Source organism: Dromaius novaehollandiae, chromosome 1, assembly GCF_036370855.1.
Source record: "Dromaius novaehollandiae isolate bDroNov1 chromosome 1, bDroNov1.hap1, whole genome shotgun sequence".
Lineage (NCBI taxonomy): Eukaryota > Metazoa > Chordata > Aves > Casuariiformes > Dromaiidae > Dromaius > Dromaius novaehollandiae.
Window position 1 is genome coordinate 148,052,945 of NC_088098.1, and position 23,216 is coordinate 148,076,160.

The following is a 23,216-nucleotide window of genomic DNA, read 5'->3' on the forward strand; positions in this document are numbered from 1 at the left end:
AACCAGAATATGAAGTAAAGAAAGAGTGGAAAAACGTCTCAAAAATATGTATCAGCACAATTACAGATATAAGGAGAGGGAAAGAGAATAAAAGAGAAAAATAAGAAAGAAGTACTGTAGTCTACTAAAATAAACACATGTAGGTTGAACATAAATGGTTTTCCATGTTCATTCTTTCAGATTACCAAGCAATATCCCATGCTGCTCTGCCATGCTTCCGCATGCTGCAAAGAAATTGAGCTCTGAAAAGCAAGCTGAACATGAATAACCATTGTAGTATTTGACCCCTTCAAACATCTTTCAATGTGAGCTGCAATGAAACAATTTAACCTCTTAACGACCTCCTTAAAATGTAAACAAAAACCTTGAAAAAAGACCACTTGCTTTTCTGCTTCAAAACGCATTCAAGTGTGTATCAATATGCTTTCCAAATTACATGTTTCCGAGTACTTTAATTTGTGCATGTGAAGGTAAGACATGCCACACAGCACATCTCATTGTAGCCTTGCTTCCTACATTGTTTTGAGCACAGACAGCCTATAGTAGAGAACACCTCTCCAGCTAACCTGAGGCTTTTCAGTGAAGCATTTCATTTTGGATCACTTCTCTGCCCTGTCCAGACCTATTTTCAGTTTACAAAGCAATGAACACACGCAACCTTTGAGCCTGATCCTGTGAGAACAATTGCACTCGCTTCATTCATAAAAGGTACTAGGTAATTTCACTGGTTATCTAGCAAAGGTTAGGTAACAAGCAGATGATGTGCTGGAAGGCATCAGAGATGTCCTGGAGGTGGTGAAAGAGAAAAATAGTCTCCGGACACCAGCAACACTTGAAATCAAATGGAAGAAGGTGGGCAGGGAACTAAACTGCTGCATTTCTGATCACCAAGGGAAGGACAAGTAGGATACACAGCAATATCTGGAGTTGACTCATCCCCATTCTCAGCTGGGGGTGGACCTGAGGCTGAACAGAAGTGTGGGCGTGAGTGTTCTCCCTTCGCCGGCACTGATGTCCACCTAATCTGGATATAAGGAACATCTGAGCTCAAGGCTGAACTGAGGACTGGACTTTGAAGGCAGCACAGATACAGTCTCCCATGTATTTGGAAGGGAAGTACTCTCCCTCCTGCTTGGCCGATTGGTGAATAATGCCAGCATATACAGGAACCTCTCTGGCAGGTACGTATAAGAAAACGCAAACATATTTGTTGACAAGTGGCTAGACATAAATATGCACTGAAAGGTATTCACAATATAAAGAGAGCACTGAAGGAGATGATAAAGGAATATTAAATGAACTGGAGCGTGAACAGGAGAAGTAGAAAGCTAGTGTTGACTGGGAAGTGGTGGAGAAAGGCACAGTGCAATAGTATGGAGGAAGAAAAGTGTTTTAGGATATAGATAAGGAAGTAAAACCTGAAGGGAGGAAAGGAAAGAAGGAAAGAGGCTGAAAATGACAGGAAGACATTATGGAGAGAACAGAAAAACGCAGACTAAGAAAAACAGAGGAGACAACACATGTCACATCTCTACCATTAAAAATTAGTATCAAAATATTCAGTTGTACACGAAGGCATACACACAGACATATATACAGTGTGGATGAAGACACCCACAAGAGCCGGAAAGGGTTTTCCCTGTCACTGTCTGCCCATGCAGATGCTTCCACACAGGAAAAAAAATAAGGACATTTGGAAATAACAAATATACCAAAGTGTATACACTTTCCCAGATGAAACATTCATAGGCAGACTATCTCTAGAGAAGGACCATGGTAAAGGGACAAATCAAATTCCTTGCTAATCCAGCTTATGCATGTGAATTAATGCTGGAATTTGATCACTGGACAATAGTCAAAGAAACCCAATGCCTTCCAAAGGTGTTAAATAATACACTGCCTTATATTTAGAAAGAAGGTAGCTGCAAGAACTGTGTGGTTGAGCAGCGTGCTGTCACTAAGCTCACAGTACTGCAAGCAACTGTTTAACTGAAAAGAATTTTCATCCTATAAGCAGAAAAATATTCTTTAAACATTTTAAATAAATATATGTTTGCTAAGCATCTCTTGTTTACTGAAGATTTTAAATACTATTCTTCTTGCCCTACTAATGAAAAAAATATGTAAAAAGTCACATAGCTTTTGCCTGAAGTTCCAGCAACTACAAAATACAGACTAGATACAGACATAGACATAGGAAAACAAGTGAGGAATCTTTGAGCATGTAAAAATATATTGTATATTAAATATATATTTGAGAGAATTTTTAGGTATTGTACAGCAAAAAGTCAAAATGAACTAGGAGCAAAATGTGACTTCGCTCACAGATTAATGTTGTAGTGTCAGTGCTGTGCATTTTGCTACTCAAACACAGAAAGGCATGTTAAAGAAGATGATACTAAAATCTAAGGGCAAATTAACAATCTAACAACTGAATATGCAGTCACTGATTCTCACACTTGATTGTTTTTATATCCTGTGCACAGCAGTAAAATATGGATGTAGTTACCATTCATACTTTCTCATTGGCAACGCACATGGGGTACAAGAAGAGATGAATAGGTCCTCTAAGTTCACAGAATGGCAGGGAAAATGTGTGATTTTCTACAAGAACCTACAAGTGGGACTCAGTGTTCTCTCTCTAATTTCCATGCTCACTCACCAAATGTGTAATTATCACAAGACTAGGAGGGAAAGGATGTCCCTGAGGCAGAATAAGTGGGAACTAATTCCTCTGAAAATGAAGATTACATGGAAGAAGAGAGTGCTTCCTTCATTCTTCAAGAACACTGTAAACAAAAATGCTTTCCTTTGCTGGAAAGTAGAGAGAAGATGAAATACTTTGACTACTTTCCTTGCCCTTCCAACTATCCAAAAGACTTCAGAAACCTTGAAGATTGAGCCAAGCCTTCCTTTTCTTGTACAATTACACAAATCAAAGATCCAAGTAAAAACAAACAAACAAACAATCTCAGTTTTTCTAATGACCAAAAATTAATTTGCAACTCTTTCCTTTCCAATGTCTGCCATTTAGGTCAGGTCATTCTGTCCGTGCTAAAATGGCTTTGGGTGGAGTTGGGCTCCTACATACTTGCTCAGTAATCCTACCTCTCTCTTTAAGCTTTGTTAATTCTGTGCCATTATGCATGAACAGAAATGGAGAATATTAAAAAAAACAAACAAACACTAATCTACTCGAAAGAGCGGTGAGATCTGAGGAAGAAATAAACTGTTGAGTTTGAATAAAACCCACCTAGTCTTAGTATTCCCTCAAGACTAGGCAGTTCTAGTCTAATCTCTCTGTCAAAGATATGACAGAAGAAGAGAACATCACGTCTTTCACCTATTACAGTAAGTCCCTGATGTTGCTAGAACACACTAGCTAGAGGTATTCATTAAAAATGGTCCTCTTTCAATATCCTGATGTAGGTCAACATGAAGCAACGTGTTTCTTGTGTAAACATTTGATCTGATACTGCGTTGTATTAAATTGATGGTTGGAAGGTCCACAACAATGTTATTATTAACCTCTGTTTCTACTGTGACCATGATGGAATTGAAAAATTAGTAACTCAGTAACTAATTTAAAGAAATAGTGAGATTCATTATTATTATACTTGCTCAGTTTCTGTTCTTATTAAAGAAATCACTTATTAAAATTGTACAACAGAATTTTTTTCTTTTAGATGTGTAAGTGGAGAAGAAACTCACATAATTTAAATAATGAAATATTTGAGAGCCACTCAGCTCCATTTTTAAGTTGATATCTTCTCCCTCACAAAGCTGTTTGAAGCTATCTTAATTTCTAATATCAAGGTTTGACTGGTCTTTGAATACAGAGTTTTCATACACTGTACTTACTGTGTAACAACGCAGCAGAAAGGTGAAAATAAAAAAGTCTAATGACATCCAATTAGATGTAAAAGTGGAAAACAAAATACTAGTGTAAGAAACTGCTAGTGCTATTACATGAGACACTTTCCTTCTAGGTAACTGAAGAGTAAGAAAGGGTCAAACAGCAAAAACATACAGAAAGGATAAGAGAATTGAACACTCTAGAGAATTTCGTGAGAAGACACACAGTACAGTACATTCAGTAAGAGTGAATGTTGAAAAACAGGACTGAACAGCATTGTTGAACTACATTGATAAAGACTAAAGCTAAATTTCTTATCCTTTCTTTTGGTATGTGAGTTACGGAGTTTTCCAGCAGTGCTTGAAACAAGGCATTGAACAACAGTAAACAGATTTTTTAGTACAGTATTTAATTCTGCAAACACGTCTGCTGCTTCAGAATACAGAACATCGTTATATTGATACGACAACAGCACACTGACACGTTGTGATGGGATTTGGTTGCTGTATCGTGAAACACTCATGCTGACAATTTGCCCAGTGAGCAAAGTGTTTCACTGCTAAAGGATACACGTGGCAAACCAGTGCAAACTGCAGGTGCAGAAATCTGCCTGACCTAAAACTAAGAAACCCAGTGCTCTGACAATCAACGTAACTTCATCATGAGACAACTTTCAAAGGAGCACCAGTTTCCTGTTCTGTAAGCCCAGCACTAACACGTGCTCCTCTGAAAACTTCCGCTTCACTCTTGAAAACCGAAGCCCATCTCATGCAAATCTTGCAACAATCAGCTTTACTTGCATGCATTAGTGAGTTTTATATTATGAACGATGAAGTCTAGCAGTCAGTTTTGCAGTTTTCTGACTTTACCTTTTTGGTTTTTTTGAATAGAAACAGAGACCACTACTTATCTGCAGTTTGCATGGTTCTTGATTTAGGAATAAGTGACTGCAGTCAAACTCTTACCTCCTCATACACTCCAGGGCCTGGGTGAAGACCTGGGGAGCCATTCCATGTTCATGCTGTAGGATCAAACATTGCTCTAGGGTGACCGACATGGCTGTCCTATCCTTGGCACTTTTACAGCTTGTAAAGCGAACACCATTTAGTCTGCGGCATATCTGGAAATGGGATATACAATTCATCATTCCCTCCTCACGCATAACCTCCTGGCAAAGAACACACCTGTATTTCTCTTCCCTGGAGAGATACAAATGTTGTGTAGGATTCTGATGTTTGGGATAGCAGTACTTCATTGCAGGGGGTGTGGGGAAAATGCAGATTTGAAAAATGCATTTTCCTTAATTTTATCTTCCCAGCCAATAAGACCAAACTAAAGCATTTACAGTATTTAGGAGGTAATACTCTTTTTACATGTCTCACCCTGGAGGAGGTTTAATCTGGCAGTATTTCCAAGCTGTATGCAAGAAAACGAAGAAATCTAAAAATATGAGTAATAAAAAAGGGGAAAACACAGTGTATTTATATAGAAGACTGACTGAACTATGCACAGGTGCTTGGATTAATAAATACCTCAGCAGCTTGCCAAAGGATATCAACATTCTTATTTTTCCTTGCATGTACATTTTGTCCCAGAAATCTTAACAGTTCAGGCAGGCATGTCTGACTACGAGATCGAGGTAGACCTGTAAGAACAAACAAAACCAAGTCCAATTAATTATTTGTATTCAACATTTTCATAAAAATAAGCTACAAGAAAAGTGCTCCTATCTACTAGTTGGAAACAATCATGTTTTCTTGAAACTATCAGAGCTTACAAGAGCTAATTCAATTCTGAACTACTTAGTACACCAGCAAACCAAATTCAAGTTTAACTAAACTCAACCGGAAATATACATTCAGGGTACTTCAACCCTCAGGGGCTCAGAATCTGATAGCACTATAGTAACAGAGGGAGTAAAGGGAGCAAGACTGGTTTGATATCTTGTTTTGTGTGTCACAGACATACTTGTGTTCACACACTTTGGAACTTTATAAAAACATGTAACTGCCTATATTATCTCCCCTCACAGGTGATATGACATCATACGTGTCTCCACAAAAACTCTGAAGATATCATTTTACATTCTGCTCACATTTTCAACTCTGAATTTGCAAGCTGGACAGTTTTCAGTTACAGGAAGCACTCTCTCCAACAGGACTCCACACTGCTGGTATCTCTTTATTAATAGTTCATTAAGCAGAAAGAAATTATTTGAAGGAATTTAAAAGTTTTTTTTTTCAAAAGCCCTCAGTAGTCATCTTGTACTCATGTGTTCAAAGTGTTACATGGCATCTCTTACATAGGCACCAAGGTACTCAGTAACAAGTATTGAATAGGTCTTTTTGTTTTTTTGTTTTAAAGGGGCTAACTACAGGGTGCACAACCTAAAGCTGTGAGTGGGTAAATAAGGTGGTATGCACTGGTAAAAAATGACTGTGTGACAAAAAAAACCATGCATCATTTACAGGGTTTTATTTTTGGACCTCATCTCTTCTCACAGCAAATAACATGCAAGCAAAATTGTGCCCATCGTAGCTGGCTCTACTCAAGCTTCATACCTAGGAAAAAAAGTAATGCCTGTGACAGAAAGAGGGCAACAAACCACCATCTCAAATATCTCTAAAGACAAGCAGATATAATGTTCCATTATATCTTCTCTTCAACCAAAGGTAGTAACTCACTTTGAAATTCTGCAGTGCTGACAATTAAGAGCACAGCTTTTCCAGAGAAAGGACAGTAGGTCAGAGATCAACTTTCCTTGTGTCTTTTTCATGGAGGGAACATTTTCTACAAGCTGCCAGCTGATACCTCACTGGCCTCTTGTTGCTTAGAGTGACCCATTTCTTTTTTCAGGCCCAAACTAAAAACACACAAACTCCTTTTGCCTGTACTTACTATGGACTACATCTCTGGCTAGTCATACTAACCACCTTCTTTACAGCTAAAGAAAATGTTATTCTGTCTTTTCATGGAAAATGTTTCACTTCGTACTCCTTAAAAATCACCACAGAAGAGGTACAAATGTACCCTCAGACCTTCCTTACGGTAAACACACTTCCAGGTTTGTCCAGACAGAGCTAGCTTTTCACAGAACATCTCAAATGTGTTTGCTGGGACACCTGCAATATCATTTTTTCCACACTGCTTATCAAAAACTTTTGGTTAATGTTTATAACCACAAACCATTTGTCCAAGCCGTACTGCAAAACCAGGCAGAACATGTCTGCGTTTATCCAGGACAAACAGTGAAGCAGAAAGAAGTTTTGGCAGAGGATAGATCTTGCCTGTTTGTGGCACTCATCTCAGGTGGCAGGGAGTTCAATTTAATGAAAAGTAACTGGAAACAAGGGGGAAAGGGCAAGGTGGACACAAGACTCTCTTGGTTTGTTTTACCATCAAAGCACACGATAGCATCGCTTGTCCAACTCTGCATGCTAACCTTATGCAGACCTTCAAGTTACTTGAAAAGCCTCTGTTATAAGGAGTAAGTGATACTAGCAAAGGAGAAGCTCAAAGTAGTGGCAGCAGTGCTCTTTAAAAATAGAGGAGGAGAGCTGCAAAGTTAAAATAGAGGTCAAAAAAGGCATGAAGACAGAAGAAACAAGTGACAGGAGAGAAAACAGACTGCAGGATAAAAAAAAGAGTTTAAGGAAAAACATAAAAGCTAACAGAAGACTAGACAAAAATAAGAGGTTCAGAGTTGAGGGAAGAGACTGAAGTAAACAAAAGAAGCAAAGCCAAAGATGGGAAAATAAAAAAGGAACTAAATGAGAAATACTATGCAAGACTACAAGGACAGAGAGACAGTGAAGGAATGCTGAGAACAGCAGAATGAAAAAAAATCACTGTAATCTGATTAACTTTTGAAGTTTACAAGAAAGTCTGATGCTAGACTACTATGTAATAAAAAACAGTTTAATTTTTGCAGCTAAAATTTCAGACAAGGAATTGTGGATTGTCAAGGCCTTGTAGGAGAGAGACAGGTTCTGCTCTCAGTTGCATCAAGAAAGTCCAGGGTAACTGGAAGTGTAACAACATACCTTCCCAAAGGGCCACAGAGAGCATTCTGCCTGATAGCATAGTTCCACTGCATGTTGCTGCGTTTGTATTTCTGCAACAAAACTGCAATTCTGGGAGCCATGAATTTAGCTAACAAGAAGGGGTTGATACTACTAATATTGAATTAATGAATTCTAAACATTTTTTGTGGTCACATGTAAATAATGTCTTTATGCCACTGCTTCCGGAGAAAACAAGTAAAAAATTTCCCATAAAACCAATAAAATTCAAACTTGTAGCTTTTGCGTCTCTTCCAGGTACTAGTCTTCTCTGTTGCTGGCTGCAGATGCTACAATTTGACAGAAGCTTCAAAAGAAAAGCAGAGGGAATAATAAGTTCCTACAAAATGGCATTTGCTCTCTGTACAGGTCATGACAAGCACAGAGAACATCACCAAAAACTGGAGGTGAAAGGCTGTTGTTATGACCAGTCACTTTTATGCCTTCCCTCACAGTAATCTGACTGCATAGCTGCCTGTTTATATACTACATAGTGCCTCTTAAAAAAAGATGTAAAAGTGAATTAAAAAAAGCAAGTAAATCAGAAATCATTTGAACCTGCTCTACTTAGTGCTAATGTGTTAAAATAGAGCTGCATCATTTCTTGGAGGTTACTATACTGGCATATCATCAACATTTAAGCAATTCACTCGAAGCAAACAAAAAAAAATTCAGCCTGCATTGCTCTTCAACCAAATTTGTCATTAGTTACCGAATACTTACAATCATCAGGCAAAACTTCTTTGAACTGCTCAAAATATGAATTCAACCGGACTAAGCTTTCCATGTTAATTACTTCTTGCAGTGAGGTGTCTCCAAACCTTTAAAAGGTGAAGAAGGGAACAGTTAAGCCCAAGGTAATCTTTCCTCTTTTCTTAGAAACAACTTCACTTGGCAATATGACTACCAGAACACAGTTTAAAGATTCATCCCATGAAATTCCTAAATGTTCAAATGCAGAAGAAAGTGTAACAGAAAACGGTTGTAGTGATTCATTCCAGGAAAAAAAAAAAAAATAAATGAATGTAGGAACAGTGGAAAGGAAGGCAGAAAGGAAAATCTTACAGAAATTAGTATTTGAAGTACTTTCGTTTCTGTATCTTTCTATCAATATTAAATACCCATCTAATTTGGTAGATCTTTTTGCAAAAATTCAAACTTTTAATAATGGAATTGCTGGCTCAGCTTGTTAGCTAACAATAACCATGACATCAGTAGGCAGGATCAAGAACTTCGATTTTAGACACGTGAATGAGAAATATGGATCTAGGAGGGATAAAATGTACATGTAACAAATATCGTCAGCAACAATGTGATTCATCTCAGCTAACAACATTTGTCTCTTACAGCCAATAGAGGAAAACATGGAACTCCCGGAATGCCCTTGTTTGACTTATTTTAGATGTCTACCATCAGACTGCACACTCTATCCAGGTAGCAAGGCTGGTGCCAACAACATCTATGTGCCTGACTTCACTGGAGTTCTCCATGGGAGCTGCAGTCTATCAATGTATTCCTTATAGAAAAAGGCCATAGTGGGACGGAAGGTCTGGTAGCTCTCCCAGAACTGAATAGCTTTGCTAACAAATATAATTGTATAATTACATTTTTCAGCTTTACAAGAGCCCAGTCACATTACATCAGTAGTGCAACAACAGGTTAAATTGAAGGAAGGTACATCTAGCCCAGCAGATTCTGACAGCGGCCAAAGGAGGAGTCTAGGGAAGAGTACAAAACCAAGACAGCAAACACACAGTGATCCTCAGAACACTCCCTCAGCCTCTGGTGACCTGCCACTCTGAGTTCTCAAGTCAAAAGCAACACATCTGTGTTAAGTAGCCCATGATAGATTTCCTCTTCCATAAAGCCACTTTTCAACCACATAAACCTTTACTACACACAAAGCCATGAGGTAAAGAACTTCATAGCTATATGCTGTGTGAAGAAGTACCTCCTTTTGTTTGTTTGGAACTTGCCAGCTTCATTTGATGGTCCCTTGTTGTTGCATTGGAAGAGAAAATGAATCACTTTTAGCAATGCAACAGCGCAATTTCACAGAGACATACTTCCATCAGAACAGGAGATTGCTGAACTGCCATTAAGGTTGAGCCTGCACGATTGAATACATACTTCTCTGCTAGGGTTTGCTGCTCATTGATTCCCACATTGAAAAGAACAGGCTGAACCCTCAGTAACATGCCACTCTGAATCTCTCGCGGCAGCAAGTCAAACAAGGCGCTTGGCAAAGGGATCCTCACATTAAATCCATCACTGCAAATAAACAAACAACTATTAGACATACGGCAAATGCAGACAAAAAGCAACATTATGAGAATGTGCTATTTATGTTAAGAGGGATAACACTTAAAATACAATCCAATTCTAAAAAAAAAAAAGTATCAGTCAAAATCCAAGACTTTAAAGTACTGCCAAAGGTTGATCCTTGTCAGAAAAGCTATACTACAACAGCCTGTAATGTTCATTTTATGTCCTCATGGATATTTCAATCAGATCTGCCCATTTCCTGAGAAAAGCTGAATTTGCTTTCCCTATTAATACTCTAGCTCTCTACCATGTGATGAGAAAAAGCTGAATTTTGGCATGTCTCCATCTCACCAAAAGCAGAAGAGTAGATTTAAAAGACAATAAAAGATTTAAAAGATTAAAAAAGATTAAAATAAAAAAGATTTGAAACAGAAAAGTAGATTTAAAAGCTTTTATGATGGGTGATGATGCACATGCAAGAAAGGAAGCATTTTTGGATACAATGAGTAGTGCTGATTATTTCTGAGCTGAAGGGCAGAGGCAGTGATAGATGTGATCCAAGCATAAATTGAAGAGCGAGCCAACAAAAGTGCTGATATGGAACCCTATGGCTCAGACCTACAAACCTGTTCCTGCAGCCCAACAGGTTACCTTGGGTCAGCTGAGCTACAGCAAAGATGTACATGTTTTATCTCATGGCCGATGTGAAGTAGTGCAGCTTACCTTAGCCCATAACATCACTGCAGACTAAGGTAAATCATATTACCTTACCTTTACTACAGGCTGAGGGACTGCCCAGACAAAAGTTACTGTGGTTTGCATGCCCTGCATTAATCTATCAGCAGCAGTACCTTGGTGTTACATTGCAGTCTTTACAGTGAAACTTTCTTATGATCATTTTTCTGCTCACAAGGCACTTAAAAAACCCGTCAAATATAACATGAGCTCTGAGAGCCATATAGCAATATAATCAAAATTGGTCTGTGACCCATTTACATTGGACAGAGGGAAAAATATAGCAGTACGTATCCTGTGTTATGTCTGAAAGCAAAAACTTGTTTTCACCTCTAAATGTAAAGCCTCTAGTAGTTTGCACCAAAATAAGTAAGTATGATTTTTCTTCCCTTTCTAGAGTATAATCTAGACAGCAAAGTAATAAGCAGCACTATGAGACCTGAACCTAATGAAGTCTCATTTTCTACTGATTTGTGTTCTGTAGCTGACTGCAAGTTTTAACTAAAGCTTTTCTTTGTAAGGGGTTTTCCGTCAGCTCTCAGCCATTCACAAAGGTCTCAGCAATTTCTGCAATGTATACGATCACATCACAGTTCTCCTTATCCAAGGCACCTTCCGTTGCAGCTGAACCTGAACTTATTAAGTTCATCCAAATGCATTTATCTTTGAGAATTCCAGCTCTTTTTCAAGATGTGGATGAAACTGGGCAGAGCTTCTGCAGAGCTTGGCGCATCACGCTGCAATTCAATAAGCCTTGTTTCCTCAAGAAATCAGATTCAAAACTAAAAGATTCTGAAGACTCTGTGAAATGCAGAAACATTTAAAACATTCACTTCTCTGAGGTCTCTGTCATCCCACAGCTTCCTCCCGGTCTGTGAACTGGCTCCCTCGGGGTAGAAGCCTCTCGCAGGGGCCTGTCAGCATTATGCTAGAAACCAGCTGATCAGCAGGCTGAGGTGTTTGCATGGAAGCGTCACTCCATCTGTTGCAAAAGCTTCCCACCACAATAAAGCTGTAACAGATCGCTCCCACTCTACTTCACGTGAGGCCTCATGAATGTTCAACACTTCAAACAGACTTAAAAAAAAAAAAAAGCTTGCTTTTAAACTCAAACTTGAAAATACCTCTCTACAGTGAGCTGGCCAAAATGAGAAGCAGCTCAGTGCTTCACAAGCATCCACAAGCTAAATCCACAGTTCGGCCCCAATAGTTTAGAAACTGATGCTAAATAGGCCTCACCTCAACATCAACTAGTATGCTCCATGTCCTGTAGTGCTAATGACAACCCATTAGTCAATGACATACAGTAAAGAACTGATCAACATCAGTGATTCTCTCATATATGAGATCAGGCTCAAGAGTCAGTCCGAAATTTAAAAAGTGCACAAGTGCCTAAAAACAGATTGAATACTTCTGGCTTACAATAATGGAAGGCTAGGTCAAGATTATATCTACTCGTAAAGCAATACTGTCATAGTTTGAGCTTTGCCATATATTCCTTTTCAGTTTAGCTCCCTGTAAAATGAAACACTGGTAAAAATGAAGAAGTCCGCTCCAAAATGTGTCTCTAAAGTTCTGAGAAAAAATAGCACAATATAAAAGTACATTATTTGCTTGAGTTTCAGGTACAGTATCAGTGCTTCTCCCTTCTCCCGCCTCACCCTTTTCCCCCCCATTCTGCCTCCCCTTTCTTTTTTTACCGATTTCCAGTGATGACTGGCAGCATGTCAGTAGATGTATTTGATGTGGCCTGAGTTACTTTAAAGGTTACATTCCTCAAGTCCATTATTCCCAAACTCATGTCCTCCAGCATTGCCAGCTCCTCACCTAAATCAAGAAGGAAAAAGTCAACCATAATTATTACAAACAACTTTCCCTTATCCATTTACTATGACCACAGGCCACTGCTCTCATAAAGAAGTTCTGTGGGTGAGGAGGGTAGGGAGCCCAGTCCTCTACCTTGATCTGCATCTGCCTGACTGCAGACAAGGTCCTGATTCACTTTGTGACTTCAGCAAGGATAGAAAACACCAATTATTTAGGCCACCCAGCCTACTGTCTTTCAAGTAGATTGTGTGCTGACTTTCCAGTTTAGACAATACCAGTAAACACTTCTCAGCATTGTCATATCCATGATGTCCTTTGTGTTAGAAAGTGTTCTGTCACACTGTATTGCAGTACCTTACAGTGGACTCCAGATTTATTCAGGAAAGCATTCCCTAATTGGTATCCAAATATCTATTCTGACACAGGAGTGAAATATGTTTTCTTACTATATTACCTCTTCAGTCTCTCTTTCTATTGTAGGATTAGTGAAGGTCAAGGAAATGCAAAAAGCATTTTTCGGATGGAGCTCCTCCCAGCTTACTGGAATTTGATTCCCTTTCTTTTCTGAAAAAATGATGGCTATTTCTTGTTTTTAAACCCTTGGCCTTATTACATTACAAGGCAAGTACACTTTATTTTTTAAAGTCAATTAAAGCAGAAGAAATTCTGAATTCGTATTTGCTAGCTAATTAACTATTCCAGGCATTACTTTCTTTTACATTTCAGTTTTCAAAATCATTTTGTAGCTGAGCTGCAGATTGTCCCATACACTCATCTTCTGCTGTAGCCAATTTAAAGCAAAATTTGGTGACTCACAGCTGCTATCACCCGCTTGTTCTGTGTCCTTACCATAAGTGCTCAGCAGGCTCTCAAACTGCGCCAGCAAGCCGATGGTATAGAGTTGTCTCAGAAATCCATCATCGTGTAGGCAGTTCCTCAGCTTGATAATGAAACCACAAATAAGAGCTGTCAGCTGTAGGAGAGAAGACAGAGAAGAGTGAAATAATGCAAGACAAAAAAGCTCTTCAGCCCCAGACAGAAACAACCCTGTATATAAGAGATGCCATAACAATCTGTGAGACTGATGCTCTTTTCCTTTAAATGGTATTCTTCTTTTTCCTTGCAGTTGAAGTGAGAAAAACAACCAACAATGATCAAAACACTCTTAAAATCTGATTTAGGGCATACTGGCTTGAAGTTGCAATCTTTCCCAAGGTGGGACTGCTGTTGATCTCACATATACTTGTTTTCTTGACATGATCCCTTGTACTAGAATCCACAACTGGTGAATTACAAGAGTCTCCTTGGAGAACTGTTTTAGCTACAGATGGAAAAGCAACACAACTAGTTCCAAGCCAAGAATTTTGATAGCATGATTAAATTATTGTTTTTAAAATGACATTTTAAGAACGTTTTAAAAAGGCAATGCCTGCTTGCATTACACAAAGATTCAAACTCTGGAGCGTTATGAGACATTCAGGAAAAGGCCCTGATACTGAGATTAAGTCTTAATTTGATCTTTCTGATCTTTATGATGGGTAAACATATCAAAGCACAGAGTTAAACAAAATTATCTGCGATATAAAGTGGGTTTTGTATGGAAAAATTATCTCTATTTATCTCTATGAGAAATTACATTTTGGGACAAGTGCTCTACCAAACAATGTACAGGAGATGAGCTGTTTGAAATAAATAAACAAGACATTGATTCTTATTACGTGAAATGTTTCCACGGGACATCTGACAAGCTGAAGAAGTGTAGTGGGCAGAAAAAGTGTGGAAGGTGCCTCCAGACATCTCTTAGCGAGTGGCTGACACAAAAGAGACCCCAACAAGTCCAGAAACAGAACTTGTAAAAAATCCCAGCGCCCCTTCCTCTCCTTGGACCTGGACTTCTCTCCTAAGGTACTAAAGGTCCTATTGGTTTTCTTCATCTAAAAAAACAACTAACTATAAGTGTGGGAGTACACTTTCTGCTTATGGGCTTTTGTTTTTCCTCCTCTCTCTTTCACATCTTACTTCTGGGTTTGGATTGGTAGCACTGGGAAGCAAAGGTTGTTTCTGTACACAGCATTATTCTCACTTGTTCTGGCACAGTTTTTTAAAATTGGGAATAGATGTCCCAGGGAAGACATAAGTTTTATATTTCCAAACACATGCAAGCAAACAGTAATAACAGGACAGCACAATCTGTGAGAGCAGATCACAGTGTTCAACCTGAGGGTAAAAACAGAAAAATTCTGCAGTCATCTCTCATACTTCATAAAATGCCACCCCAAGTCTAAGTGTAATCAAGCCATGCAGACTTCCTTGCTTACGGTTTGGCAGAAGACAACATCCCTGCGATACTGAAGGCTCAGGCACAGCCCTATTGTTGGTGCGCTGTCCTGCATTAATAAAAAGACCATGGCTTTCTTTGCCTTGTCACTCATCATGGCTACGCAGTCTGTGAGTGTTGTCAGCAAGGGGTAAAGAGCCTCGCTCCATTCACCTGGTTAAAAAAATAAAATTAATGGCACTGTAAATACTTCATTTGAAACACACACATTAAGACAAAACCTTCTGCTGCAAGTTAAAGCAAAATGATCCACATTTAGTGTTTGTTTTATTCTGGCTGTCTGGTTACCCCCTGCTTGTTACTAAGCTAATGTAACCTTACACAGTGGTTATCAAAGGAGGAAAATATGGAGAATTTTACTCTATAAGGCTGTTAAGACTTTCTGAACCATGTAATAGCTCCCAGATTTGCTCCCACAGAACAGACCAAACAATAGCTGATTTGGAAAGCACAACAGAAAGACGAGGATCTATATACACGAGTGTATATAAATGCGTGTGCATGTTCAAACACACCCTTTCACAGTGCATATACATGGACAGAGAATGGAGTCCATCGTATAATGGATATAGTGAACATCTTTTAGGCCACTTCTGTCAATGACATTTCTCCCAGATACTTCTGCCTTTGACTCTTCTGTGGAAGATAAATGTATTATTCAACTGCCTCACCCTCTTAAAAATATTTATCTTTCCACAACACCTCAGTGAGGTAAGATAGTGTTCATTTCTCATCTGCAGCACAGGAATAATAAGGCAGAAAGGTGCAAATTCATGTGGTCTCTCTTTTAAGTGTCCCCTATCTGCTGAGTGGCTTTGAAGGCTTAGAGCTAGCCAGTAAGAAACATGAAGTGCAGTGGCTTAGATGGGCACCAGCCAGATCCTTCGAAGTATTTAGGAGCTTGACTCCCACTGAAATACATGAGATGTGCCCCAATGTGACTGGAAGCAAGGAAACGAAACTGGGCTGCCAGAGCCCTGTTTCAGCACCCCAAGCACTGCACCATTCATTCTCCCTAAAGACACGGCTCTGCTTTAAAATGCCCCATTAGCTCATTTCCTTTCCACCCTTCTTTCATCTTCTGTCTTAACTGACCACCAATTTTTAAAACCCACTTCCACAACTGTATGAAAAGTTATTCAGACAGTATACCAAAACCCATTTTCTCTGCCATATAAGGAGAGGATAGAACAGTGTTTTGGTTTTGCCCTCTTTAAGGCTAAAAGAGGACATTTCTTCTTTTTAAAGGGAAGGACAATGTGTTTTATTTTTAAAAAGCACCAGAGCCCATAAACAGGTGATACACTACCCCTAGTCTGGATGGCTGTACCAACAAGGCAATGTGCACAGAGTTGAACCTATGAGAATGGGGTCATTTCAAGCCTACGAGAGGAAGTCGTTCATGATTTCAACTGAAAGGCAGGGCTAAGAGCCAGTAATAATATGTTTCTTTGATAACCATCCAAAGAGGGGAACTTTGGAAGTCTGCTAACAGAAACATAACTGACAAGATTAACAGTACTATCCTTTTTGCTTTTGTTCTATGTGGTAGAGAGACAATCTAATAAACTAGACAAAGGGGAAGTTATTTGGCTCTGTTCCATCACCTTACTTTAAGAGAGCAGGAAACATCAAAAGAACAAAGAATTACAGCTTGTCTTTTATAATCTATTAAATATTTTCCTCTCAAAATAAAACAGATGTCATAACATGGACCTGTGAACAGTCAGAAAGCAAAATACAGATGATACTAATGGAGTGTTTCTCTTACTCCATTTAAGAGCTTTGCTATGCAGGAACGAGAATGACAAAAAATTGAAGAGATCTGGCACGTCATCATTCCGTTGCCTGGATATACATACATGGATATAGTTAAATAACTCCATGAAGATTTAAAATTATAGGGTGCTTGGCAGTGCTTTGTTTGAAAGGTATGGTAATCATAAAGTATCACAGAATCACAGAACAGTTGAGGTTGGAAGGGACCTCTGGAGATCATCTAGTTCAACCTCCCTGCTCAAGCAGGGTCACCTACAGCACGTTGCCCTGCTCATTTCCAGATGGCTTTTGAATATCTCCAAGGAAGGAGACTCCACAACCTCTCTGGGCAACCTGTTCCAGTGCTCTGTTACCCTCACAGTAAAGAAGTCTTCCCTTATGTTCAACTGGAACTATATATACATACACACACACACACACACACACACACACACACACACACACTGGTATACAGTATACTCGTGGTACATCAGAATGCCTGAGGATAATACAATCCTCAGATTTTTTTTCTCTCAAGATTTGCATGCAGTACGATAGCTCATTTGAGATAACGAGTAAAACTCCTCTGTGCTGTGTATTTTTTTGGTTTAAAATACTGACCACAGAAAAAGGAAAACCTTTGTCAGTCTACAGAATTCAAATCACTTTTCGCTTCCTGTTTCAAAGCAGTGTCACACGTGTCCTTTTAATTTTTTAGTCAATGGCAGATGCCATTAACAGTAAACAGGAATAAAAGAAATCACTCCCAGGCTCAAATCAGGGCGGAACATTCCACTAACAGCTTTTAAATAAATTTATTTGAAAGGGCTCTCAGCGTTCACTTTCACTTGGGTTCTCCCTTCCTTCTTCTGTCTTCGCCTCATTAATTTCCCTAAAAGACCTTTATTTTTGAACGTATATGTTCTATAAAATTAATCAATGGCACTTTCAAACACCATGAGCACTCTAATGAGACATCTATTCTGAGCTCTGTTCTTATGTTTAATGAGATGACCAGAATATTTTAAAACTATTATTGACACCACTGGGCAAATCCATAGATAGACTAATTTGGTACAGGTCCTCAGATCATTGGGGATGGAAGGAGTTGTTAGAGATTTACAACAGCTGGAGAGCTGTCCAAGCCAGCTTTTGATACATTTGGGACATAAATCCCACTTTTTATCAGAGGTCTCTAGTTCATGTTAAAAGTTACTCCACATTTAAAAACTGGCATGGTACAAAGCAGCAGGAAGTCTGTCATTTGCTTTGTGTGTTTTATAGAAACATGTTGCATGGCAAGGGACAAATCCTGCAGGCTCCACTCAGACAGCTCCAACTGAATCCTGTCTGGTAAATATGGGCCAGACTTGGCTCTGCAAGTCTTTTCTACTTTTCTTATGGGCAGTGCTGACCAAAGCCATATCTTAAGGCACACTTTGAGATGTGGCATGTAAAAAAAAAAAAAAAAGTGCTGGAGAGGCCTATAAAGTCACATAGTGGAGTCTCTTTGTATAAATCAAAGATTTTATTATATAGATGGGAAAAGGCGTTTTATTTTTGGTAAGAGTCTTTCTTCTCCAGATCAACAAAGACATCATAAGAACTGGCCTCCAGAGCCTTAACAAGGTATCTTGAATCTTTCAGGGTTTATGTTGGGGGGGGGGGGGGGGGGGGAGAAGAAGAAGAAGAAGAAGAAGAAGAAGAAGAAGAAGAAGAAGAAGAAGAATAAAAAGAAAAAGAAAAAGAAGAAGAAGAAGAAGAAGAAAAAGAAAAAGAAAAAAAAAAAAGAGACCCTAATGTCCATAAATCAAAGTACTGGGCACCTGCAGTTACCCTTGTGTTTAGGTCAGGGTTGCAAGTAGTCATGATCTCTGAAAAAGAGAGATTTAAGTAACTGGTGAAACAGATGCTTAGGTGTGATCCAGCAAAGCATAACTGACAACCCATCTTAGCACACAGTCAAGACACATTTGACTTCACAGGGGGATCAAGCGTTAAGTGCTTTGCTACACTGCAGCCTCAATTAATTAAATTTAAGATCCAGTCTGGGGTACATTTGGGTGCGCAGCTGGGGTAACCTGTTTGCTTTTAATTACTCCCATCTTAAAAAAAAAATAGCATTAATTTATGTATCACATTCAGATGCTGCAAAAACTAAAGGGATGTTCCAAGAATTAAAAACACATGCAGCCCTTCACAGACCAAAAGCACTTCCTCAGTGATAGAAGCAAACGGGGTGACTGCAGGCCAGAGTGGACAGCTGAGAAGAATGTTAACATACTCTGTGGGTTTCGTGGAGATGAAAATTGAAAATTATACCTGTGTGGGGGCCTTTATTTCCCACTGGCTTTGCTAAACCCAGGAACCCATGCTGTAACAGTTCACAAATTAAGCCTCCATTGAGCTCAGGTTAAACTAATCTCAGATTGGAAAAATTACAGCCATCTAGCTTGGAATGAGTAGTGTTACTGAGGCACATTATTCAGACCTTGTAAATATAACAACAGTGTGAGGAGCCATAGTGAGAGAGGGAAGAAGACGAACAGCACGATCAAAGTCTTAATTAAGTATGCCGAAACATTAGGCTTGCAGTGCCCGCCGCTGCCTCGGGTCACCCATGCCATGGTGGGTTTCCATCAGCCTAGTCGACTGCTCTGCATTCTGGGGCTCATTCAGAAAGGCAGCTTTACCAGCACATACGAAAGGGCATGTCTGAACACTCATTAAAATCAGGCTCCCCCAGGCTTCAGTGATGCTGGGAACAAGCCCCAAACCATTGCGTCCCCCATTAGCTTACTCAAGTGTGTTAAACAGAGTCCAAAGAGAACATCATCAAATGCTCTCCCATATCTGGGCATGAAAATTTAGTTACCAGTGCTTACCAGACAACCTCTTGCACTATTATTTAGGAAATAACAGCTTCTCAACAAGTCCAGGTAAACCACATGATACTGCAGAGCATCACCGTTCAATAATGGTCAGTCTTATCAGCAAGGCACCTGTTTGGTTGTTAAACATAAATAAAACCCTGCAGTTTTCAGAAGAAGCGGAAGCCATGAACGCACATACCTGGGCCAGATTCTTCCGGAGTGGGGCTGCAATCTGCACAGAAATGGAGGGGCAACATGCATGATTAAGGAGCAGCAACACAGTCTAAACATAAGCAACTCAAATGCTCAGTGCCGGGGATCTCTGAGCAAACCACAGCTTAGCAGAGCTAGTCCCTGGCCCCGGGGCATGGCTTGTCTCCTCCCCGCCACCATTCCTGAGCAGGAGGACACCAGAATGGGGCCGCGGAGAGAAGGCAGCTCCCTCGAGCTCAGCAGCTCTCGAGGGATTGCCCCAGGGGCACTGCCGATCCCTAGCGATCCACAAGGCACCATTTGAGAACCACTGGCTTAGTGCAATTATAAAATAAGCTGGCAGTAAGGCAGCTGAACAGAATAGCAAAAGACTATCAGTAAGTTCAACGTGCTCGCACACGTAACAGAAAATGACATTAACGCACCCACACTGCAAGAGTTTTGCTATTGTAGACAAATTTGTGCTATACAATTTCTGAGACAGTTAACATCAGCATTGGATTGTGTGTTAAAGGCTCAAACCTCCCCAGTGAAGCTTGTGACTGTTTTACACTCACTTCAGTGGTAGGAACAGTTTGTCAGATGAAAATAGCTACAGTGCAATGCAAGCAGTAAGAAGGATAATATACCTTGCTACGACAAGTCTTGCATTAATGAACAGCAGTTTATTAAACTAAACAGATTTAAACTTCTGTTGTATCTATATCTAGATTCACCATTATGAATTTGAAAATAACAGCAGAATATATCAAATTCAATTATAAGCATAAGGACAATCATCTAAGCTAAACAATCTGAAATAAAAACCTCTCAATAAGTTAAATCTCACAGTATTCATTAAAGAAACTATATGCCCCAATGCAATTTTCATAATGAATATCTAAGGCTATACTGAAAATAAAAATTAAAAGAAAAAATCTTAAGTCTCCCCTCTACTATTTTAGGCAGTATCTTCTTTCGAAACATTCACCTCTAAAGAGACCCTTTAAAGTCCTTCAATAGCATTTTACTGCATCTCCCTTACCAATTCTGGAAGTATATATGGTTATGTTTTATTTTGCTTGTTTTTTTAACATTGCATTCAAACTAAGTTTTGGCTGCTCATCTGTTCATTTGTTCATCTGACAAAATGTCGATTATTCAAACCTCAGAATTATTAAAATAAAAAGTGCTACTTCTTTGAATATATGACAAGAAAAACTTTAAAATATGGGTGTCTAAACCTAGAGCTAAACAAAATAGTATCTAAACATTTATTTTAACTTCCCTCTTGTTTTTTCTTTTTTTTATTTCTTCTTAAGGTACTGCCTTCCAACTTTACTGCAATGTTAATGATGGAATGGACGTGAAGTCACAGACAAACGCACGGGAGGAAGAGCCATCAAATGATTAAGACAGAACAGGAAAAGGAAATGAAAACACAAATCTCTTTCTAGACCTAGACTTGGCATACCTGTTCTATTAAATGGAAAAATGATAGTGACGACAACAATTTTTACAGTAAAGAATGGGAGAATAAGCCAAATGTGTATATATGTAAATTAAGTAATTTTGAAATTTAATGTACAGCTGGAAAACTGTCAACCTAAACTGGTAAGGATCCCTCTCATTCGCATGTTCATGGCATTATGCAACTGGATTCTACCTAGTACCCTCCTGACCTCAGATTTTGACAGGATTATTCCACTGAGAGCTTGCACTGCCAATTCCTACCTTCCAGCTACGTGAAATCTAACTAATCAAGTGCTTTAGCACCACAGTTTTGAAGATTTGGGTTAATATCTGCTTTAAAGTCCAGTATATTCATCCAAGTTTAGCTCAGTCTAATGGGTCTGCTTGGCAATCCTCCTATGCTTTGGCAGCCCAGCTGGGACCATTACTGTTGCAGTAGTGCCTGCATGTCCCTCATGTTTTATTTAATCTTTTACAGAGGTTCACTGTAACAAGCTTTGATTGCAACAGGAGCCACCAGAGATGTTGTTTGACAGGAGCTTTGAAGCCCTCAGGAAAGCCACCAGAGGTGGTGTTCGACACAGCTAACCCCCACACCTGTTTTACAAGCTTCAAAACACCCAGTGTGAAATCCCAATGCCAGCCTAATCAATAGGAGTGATTTCAGTGGGATCAGGATTTCTACCTAAGCTATGGGCTTCGTGGCTCCCAGCACGCCATCAGCCCTCTCTACCTGACACAAGTGCTCAACACCACCACTGAGCCAGAGACCCACAGAAGGATGCAGCAGAGGCTTAGGAAGGAGGCCAATGCAGAGCAAGAGCGCAGCAGTGAGAAGCGGGGTCTGGCATACGCACTTGTGTTTCTGAGAGAATGGCATGCACAGGATGGTGTGGATGAAGGTGGTTGTGAGGAGGATGAAGGTGTTGGTGAGGATGATGGAGGTGGCGGTGAGGTCTCATTTAAATCTTCTGGATTTATCCAGTAGGCGCGAGTGTCCCGATTACCTTTCTTACTAGTACAGCTGATGTCACACTGGAAAACGTCTTCACAGCTGTCGCTTTGCAAGCGCTCTTTCTGGAGAAGTTTGTCCACTCTCTGTATAATACACTCCAGACTTTTGTCAACATTCAACCAAACTTTCTCCTTGAAAGAAAAACATTCCCTTCTCAATTTAAAAAACAAAGATTCAGTGGGTAACAAATCCCTTGACACATACATTTCCTGGGGTGATTCTAGGCAAAGTTTCTTCTGGGCTATTATGATTACATTTGTGCACACACAAACTCTGTACATATAAATAAATCAGCATATCAACAACATGTAGAGGTGTCACGTGGTAAATTGCAGAGCTACATCAAAATTTAATTTGCCAAACAATTCTATGTGCCTCTTCTACCCACAATTCACTGTTCCAATTTCCAACAGGCATCATTTTTATTCTTGAAACCTATGTTTGACTGGGAAATGTTTCCTCACTTTTGCTGACAAATGTTTACTTTTCTCCTTTAAAGATGTATTTCCTCAAGGCCCAGAGTGATCAGAAATCAGCAACAGCCTTTTCTCCCCTCAAAACACTCGTAGAAGTGGATGTCTCCCATTCCTTTCAAGGCTAGGAATGAAGAAGATGATTTAGCATTCCCCTCCAAGCATGGATGGGCCCAAAAGCAAGGTAGATGCAGAGAACTTTTAGATAATTTTAGAAGTATGAGGGGAGAGGGCACTGCCCACTTTAACTTATACAGAGCTGGTCTCTTTGATCAACATTTCAAAGTGGCTATTTCTGTAAATGTAAATGCTGCTTTTATAGCAGCAGACAAAGGAACTGAGATGAAGGA

At 39.4% G+C, this 23,216-nt stretch overlaps 1 protein-coding gene across 27 annotated transcripts in view; it reads right to left on the reverse strand.

Annotated features, from left to right (window-relative positions):
• Positions 1-23,216, reverse strand: part of INPP4A (inositol polyphosphate-4-phosphatase type I A) — a 132,472-nt gene that overhangs the window by 7,817 nt on the left and 101,439 nt on the right. For 20 of the 27 annotated variants that reach the window (XM_064502167.1, XM_064502159.1, XM_064502155.1 and 17 more), the window contains 9 exons: positions 22,236-22,524; positions 19,913-19,945; positions 15,063-15,235; positions 13,594-13,717; positions 12,618-12,744; positions 10,048-10,188; positions 8,641-8,738; positions 5,389-5,501; positions 4,822-4,976 (listed from right to left, as the gene is read on the reverse strand). In XM_064502167.1, coding sequence (XP_064358237.1) covers positions 4,822-4,976; positions 5,389-5,501; positions 8,641-8,738; positions 10,048-10,188; positions 12,618-12,744; positions 13,594-13,717; positions 15,063-15,235; positions 19,913-19,945; positions 22,236-22,524 — 1,253 coding nt within the window. The remainder of the gene's footprint in view (positions 1-4,821; positions 4,977-5,388; positions 5,502-8,640; positions 8,739-10,047; positions 10,189-12,617; positions 12,745-13,593; positions 13,718-15,062; positions 15,236-19,912; positions 19,946-22,235; positions 22,525-23,216) is intronic. The other 7 variants (XM_064502205.1, XM_064502197.1, XM_064502191.1 and 4 more) reach the window with 2 other exon arrangements.